This window comes from Triticum dicoccoides, chromosome 4A (genome assembly GCF_002162155.2).
Source record: "Triticum dicoccoides isolate Atlit2015 ecotype Zavitan chromosome 4A, WEW_v2.0, whole genome shotgun sequence".
NCBI classification, from domain to species: domain Eukaryota; kingdom Viridiplantae; phylum Streptophyta; class Magnoliopsida; order Poales; family Poaceae; genus Triticum; species Triticum dicoccoides.
This window is the reverse complement of record NC_041386.1, coordinates 716464146-716471452: the sequence shown is the minus strand read 5'-3', so window position 1 is coordinate 716471452 and position 7307 is coordinate 716464146. Positions and strand designations below refer to the sequence as shown.

The 7307-nt window shown below is 39.5% G+C and overlaps 1 protein-coding gene across 1 annotated transcript in view; it reads left to right on the top strand.

Annotated features, from left to right (window-relative positions):
• LOC119284214 (disease resistance protein RPM1-like) overlaps positions 1-874 on the top strand; it is a 7122-nt gene extending 6248 nt beyond the window's left edge. The window contains exon 4 of the mRNA XM_037563429.1: positions 3-874. Coding sequence (XP_037419326.1) covers positions 3-397 — 395 coding nt within the window. The 3' untranslated portion in view covers positions 398-874. The remainder of the gene's footprint in view (positions 1-2) is intronic.
• Positions 875-7307: the final 6433 nt, after the last annotated feature.

Below are 7307 nucleotides of genomic sequence, written 5' to 3'. Positions count from 1 at the left end.
AGAACTGTATTCATTGTCTCTATACTGGTCACAGCTGAGAGAAGACCCCCTGCCATCCCTTTCTCGGTTGTCAAACTTGACGCGTCTATTTCTGACGAGAGCATACAATGGAGAGCAGCTGGCATTTCTCACGGGGTGGTTCCCCAAGCTAAAGGTTCTCTCTCTAAGAGACCTGCCTAATCTGAGTCTTCTAGAGATACAGCAAGGTGCCATGGCGAGCCTGGAGAAATTAACCTTAACCAATCTCAGAAGCATAACGGAGGTCCCAGCTGGCATTGAGTTCCTCCTGCCCCTCCAGTATCTAGGCTTCCGGGAAATCAGCTATGACTTCTTGACGTTGCTGCGTCAATGTTCTGCAATTCAAGGGACGCAGTGGCAGCATAGTCTCCGATGGTGACCAGCCACAGTGTTCAGGAAAGTGCATGCAGGTAAGCTATATATATCCAAGTTAATGCGTCAAGGCGTCAATGTATCGATCTCAAGTTGCATCATATCCAGTGTTGGTATGCGTCAGCGGTGCAGCTGATGTACTAATTCTGCGCCATTTGCTGCTGCTGCTGTTGGTGGGCTTGCTCTGTTTTTCTCAAGGCGTACCCCTGTTCCACCTTCATTTGCCCACGGAGCTCTTCACTTCTGTTGCTCCTGCCTGCATCTGCATGTGTTTGCCACTTTTGCTAATATTTGTGTGTTTTTGCTTGTAATAAAGACTGCACTTATTGCTGTAAGACTCGGACCAAGTCGTCTTTTCATTTTTCAGACTACTTATTTCTTTGCATTACCTGTTTGAACTTCTACTCGCGTTCGCGTCGTGAACCATGTACGCCTTATTTCAGCTGTGTCTGTTAAATAAAAGACTCGATCGTGTTGCCATTCATTTCCTCTTTAGAGAATGAGAGAAGTGCATATTTCAACCCTCAACTCTTGCCCTAGTCTAATATACACCCCTCAACTTCAAAACCGTCTAATCTACAACCCCTAACTCTCAAAACCGTCTAAGATTCAAAACCGGTCAACAGGGTCAAAACCGGTCTCAGGGTTGAATCTTAGATGGTTTTGAGAGTTGGGGGTTGTAAATTAGACCGTTTTGAAGTTGAGGGGTGTATATTAAACAATGGAAAAGGAAGCACGGTTTATTTATTATTGAGGGAAGAAGAGGAAGCTCGATTTTATTTATTTACTTATTTATTGAGGCCTCGCCCATTTTCCTTTATCTCGGTGGGCTCATAACGGGAGGAACCAATTTGGCCGGCCGAGCACCACACCAAAGCAACATGTGAATTGTGGTATTGCCTATGTGTTCTGGTTGTTCTGACATAACTAGCTACCTTTATGAGCCAAATTTGACATGTTAATGCTCCCTGTATCTATTTACCCCTATTCATTCATTCACCACGCATTTGGAATCTCAAGGGTCACCCCTGGACCTGAATACATTATGGAGTACGTGTTTATCTGCTACTCCTGTCAATAACAGATCTCTGACGAAGGATAATTTGAACAAGCCTAGGGCCCTGTAGACCTGTCTTTTATTTATTTTTCGTTAACCTGACTGGGAGTGTTCACCATTTGTCGTCATGACTACCCAGTCAACAGATGAGGACTTATAGATAGATATTTGACTTAACAATAGCTGATAGCCTGGAAAGAGTTCCTCATTTATCTCTGGCTGCATAATAGGAATCCTGAAGTGCTTGCTCACGCCCTGTGGCGGAGCCTGCATCGTTATTTAGTAATATACGACTGATTATTGGTTTATACATTGCACACTTCTTAATTAATTAATCAGTTAGTTTGGGGAGCATTCATGTCATTCAGAAAAAAAATAAGGGACATCTTGAAACCCTTCCCTGTTATTAGCAGTCCAGTCAAAATTCTGAAGTAAGCAGTCAGTCAGCTTGTGTTGTGGCAAATCAACACTGAGTTTCAGTCTCTCGAAATTAACTGAATTTGGCTCAGAGAAGTGTGAGTAGCTGAGATTTCCACCATACTTGTTATCGCAGGTGCTTGGTAGATGGACATGAATTTATGCTGGTAATATAGCAGTTCCTTTGAGATTGATGGATGCTCTGCCAAAGTAATTTCTTTTAGATCTCTGTATGTATGTGGCTTAGTTTATTGTTATGCGTTGCTACTGTACTACCCAGGCCCATCTGAATACATCCTTATTACTACCGTGGATGTTCCAAAAACCCTTAAGAATCCATTGCTACTACTCATCTATAATACCTAAATAGTTCATCCCCACTATGTTATTTCTCTTGACATGCAGCCTGTCCACGTCACCATCCATTCCCGTGCAGCCACGTCAGCAGTAATCCTCCACCCAGACTGTTTTCCATCGCTCTTTTTTTTCTGCATGGCAGCGCCACCTCTGCTTCCCGATCACAACCCTCTGCTTTCTCCACAACAACTTCCCCCACTTCATCTTCTCAAAAGTCCATTAAATCGTGGAAGTGGAAAGGATGCAGCTCTATATTTACACGGGGGCATCGATTGATCACATCAGAGTCAATAAGACTCGAGACGTGGAGGTTGAGATTCAAGTCAAGGTTCATACCAGCGGCGGAGGCGGAGCGACGGCTCGCCAGCGCGGCGGCCTCCTCGGTGGTCGTGGTTCAGGTAAAGGTTTGGATCGGCGGAAGAGACGGAGCGACGGTTCGCCCGGCGCGGCGGCCTCCTCGATCGCTGTGGTTCAAGTAAAGGTTCAGACCGGCGGAAGATACGGAGCGACGGCTAGCCGGCGCGGCAGCCTCCTTGGTGGTCATGCTCCAGCCGTTGGTGTTGCTGCTCGCAGCAGTGGCCTCCTAATCCCACCGGCCGGTCAACGGCGTCAGTTCACACCCCGCCGCTGTCTACTTCTGATGCGTGCTTACCAATTTACTGCACATTCGCTGCTTCACTCACCCATGCATCCATCCTCTTATTCTCCTTCGACGCAGGGCTCCGCGGCGCTCTGTCCTACGCACTACCGTCACCATCCACACCTAATCGACGTGCACCGCAGCAAGCATTAGCATCAGCCGATGAAATTGTTGGCTTGGTCAAAAGGAGGAGAGCTGCTGCCTCGGATTTTTTTGGGACAACTGCATCATGATCTGTTGTGATGAGAAGAGACACTAGCAGTCAAGACTCAAGAGCATATGTATACCTGAGATACCAGATAATACTTTCAGGTTTCAGATTTGTTATTGACCTGATATTTGCTCTAACAGGATGCATCACTCATGTTACTATATTAAATTTCTTTGTGATATACGATGCCACCATCCACTAGAGGTAACTCTCGCTGCATCATTTTGTTGGTATGATTGCATTAATTTGCAGACTGTATTTCCCATCGCTAAATAAGACCTCTGAAGAAATTACCTTACAAAAAATGCACAAATCTCTTTTGATCATATGACGTCCATAATCTCCTTTGTTGTTCAACACATCTTCTATTTGTAATTACTGATGCGTTCTAAATAATCAAAATAACTTGATGTTTGCAGGTTACTTTTGCATGGATGACAGGGTAAAAAGAGCTTTTGTCTGGATTAGTTCTCTTCCAATCATTCTCATATTTTAACATTGTGAGTCACTTCAGCATATGTGTGCACCCGAGATTGTTGAAGTCTTGCATCGACCAAAAAATAGTACTATGAAACAGCATGCATACATTGTTTGAAGAATGATGCCAAAATTCCAGTGGATAAGCATAAGGTTCAGATCTGCACCTTTAGTCTAATTATATCCGGCTTTGTGAAATCGGTAAGATTTCTTCACTGCTTTCTCTTCATTGTCATGGCTGTTAGGTTTACGTACATTTCGTTGTTTTGGAAGAGGTTATCATGACTTCCCAAACCAGGACTATTACAGACTTACAATTTTAATTGGAAAAAAATAGATAAAATGAATATATAATATGCAGATGGATTGTCATGTTTATTTATTGACTCAAAGTTCATCACCATGCTAAATTTAACAGCTTTCTCCCATGAATGGTATTGCATTAGTAAGGCAAAATTGTATCACCATTTTATTTCATTATATTTTTCATGCTAATTGTTTTGTAATATTACCTTAGCTAAATGTAGTAAAGGTTGATTTTGTGTGCGATGAATTTATGGTACAAATTGAATTGCAATTTCTGTCTCACCATCATCAACTCTTCTTATACACTATTCCTATTCCACTTTTCAAGTGTCCCCGTTCTATTCCTGGTAATGGTGGAGGTTGTTTATTGTCTTTGCCAGATGAAGATAATCAGTGAGCTATGATGTGAGCAACTAAGAATCATTACCACCCCCAAGCAAATATGTAATGCCTATTTTCGGTCTATTTATTTGTTCTTTTTGGGCGAGATGTTTCCGATGCACAAATGCTTGGTGGGGTCACTATGTTTTGTCAATGGGAACCGAAATCACTAATGTTCATATGTTTTTGAAAGGAAATGTTATGTATTTTTCTAGCGAATTGTGCATTGTTCAATCTCATGAAATAGTTTTATTTTAACTGAGAGACAACATGGTTAACAAGAACATCTAAATTATTTGTATTCATTTGCCTAATAGACCCATTTTTCTTGCTATAGTTCCCGCAACAACGTGCGGGACATCATCTAGTTATCAAAATACACGAACTGTATGTGTATGTGCTTAAATTCTAAAAATGATGCCATCCATGTCATTTCAAAACCTTCCGAATTTCTAACTATTCTCCTAGAGAATATTACTTTGGTAAAAACAAAAGAAAAGTAGAGACACTTCAGCGTCCAAAGCAGAACACTGAACTTGGTTGCACATGGGTTGTTGCAGCAAGCCATTGCTCTCTGACTCTGTTTCACCGCGTGCATAAAGACCTGTAGCACAAGAGTGCTTAAGCACCTTTGATGCATCGGGTCCAGGAAATGTTGGACGCATAGTGCTATCAAATAATGCAGCATGTCGGAATATAATTAACTCGATTAAACGTAGGTCCAGTGGCTGCCTTTTGAGATTGCTTTAACAACAAGACTAGCAATGCATTCCCCGCTCTCTAACCAAGCCATGACACTGTTTAGATGATTTCAGATCCTGAAGCAAGAGCACAAGGAGGAGCTCTCACCAAATCCTTCCGGATATACATTGATTAAGAGCCAGGTGTGTTGCCCTTGATTTGTTTCTGTTACTAGTTCTCCTGTCAATATGCTGGGTAGCTGGGTCGATCCAAAATTAAGCAGTTTTCCTTGTCTATTGAAAAAGTATACATCTGAAACATTATTTTCATCTTCGCAAAAAAAAAGAAACATTATTTTCATGCACATTAGACATTTTTCAACTACATGATGTACATTTTCTTAAATACATATCTGAAAATCTACTTCTTTTCATACACAGATTATATTTTACGTAAGCATCCGAAACATTTTTTACACATGTTTAACATTTTCCAAATATATGATCAACATGTTTTTCAAATACACTTTTTATATCTACTTTTCAATAGACATTGTACGTTTTTCATATACATCTGAAACATTATTGATATACACATTTTTTTTGAAATACATGATTTTTTCAAATAACTTTTTTTGATGTTTCTTTCATACACATTGAACATTTTTCGTATACATTTGAGACAATATTGTTATTCACGTTAGACATTTTTCAGTCACATGTTGTACATTTCTTTTCTTAAATACATGTTTTGATGTCCACTTGTTTTCACACGCATCGTATATTTTTCGTATAAATCTGAGACATTATTTCTATAGAAATTTGACATTTTTCAAATGCATGATTACCATATTTTCAATTATATTATTTGATTTCTAATTTTTAATAGACATTTTATATTTTTAATATACATCCAAAACATTAACTTTATACACATTTAACATGTTTCAAATACATGATTTGCTTTCCAAATAACTATTTTTTATGAGTGCTTTTTTCATACACATTGTACATTTTTCGTATAGACCTGAAATATTATTTTGATTCACAGTACAAAATTTTCAAATAAATAATTAACATTTTTTTCAAATACATGCTTTAAATCTACTTCTTTTCATGCACATTATATAATTTTCTATACATCCGGAACTTTATTTTTCTACATGTTTAACATATTTCAAAAAAATATGATTAATATTTTTTTGAAATATATATTTTGATGTCTACTTTTTTTCAATAGACATTGTACATTTACATATACATCTGAGATTTTAGTTTTATAAACATTTCTCATTTTTCAAATACATGATTTTTTTAAATAAGTATTTTGGATGTGTACTTTTTCATACACATAGTAAATGGTCTGTATACATCTAAAACATTATTTTTATGCACATTTAGTATCTTCAAATACATGTGTTTGAATTTTTTTTAATACACATTAAATGATTTTTTGGATACACAATGAAACATTTTAATAAAATCATATGGGAAATTATAAAATTCATGAAAATCTTAAGTTAAAATAATCGGATCAAAAATAAAAAACATAGTGAACAGAATGAAAAGAAAACTGCTCCCGCTTGTTGGCCGTTGGGGGACGCTTGCTCGCTTATCATCGTTGGTCCAGGCCCATGTACGCGAGCGCTCGCTTGCGCGGAGCGGAATCATGAGCGATGCTCCCTTAGCTATCGCATTAAGCGACATATACTCATGATCTATGATGCAGAACGACACAATTACAATGCTCGGGAGAAGGTGCAGAAGTGTCAAGGTTGATCAGTGGGCGCCCTCTGCTTCGATGAGTAACACCGCCATCAGGCGGGAACAAGTAAAACGTCAATGTGTGTTTGATGAGGAGGCTGAAGACGGGGGAGTTGCATGGTTCTGTGTGACGAAAAGGGCCATGTCATGTTCTCTTCTTAGGCCTCTGGAAGCTAAGCTTGCCGCCTATATGGAGGGCATCACATTACCACATGTCACACTACCATATGCATGAAGCTACAAAACCTTTCATCTCCGAGAATGATTCTGGCTGCCAAAGCGATCATGCAAACCGAAGCTGGATCGTCGAATCCTTCTATTGTTGGTGAGATCAAGTAACTCCTCCAATTAGATCATCAACATTTTATCACGGCGGTGCGCCATGCGTGCAACAATGTGGCTCATTGCCTTGTTTGGATAGGACACCCTAAATGAGAACTGTTGTGTGGTTGGGTTCAGACCAGAACGAGTTCAATTCCCATGGTTAAGTAATGAAGTTGTCGTTCCTCACACAAATGTTTTCTTTTAGTTTAAATAAACTCTCCAGCTTGATTTTGGGCGAAATCACTAGTTAAGGGGTACCCTTTGCAAAGGTCACCTCTATTTTTTTCGGCGTTGACAAGTAGC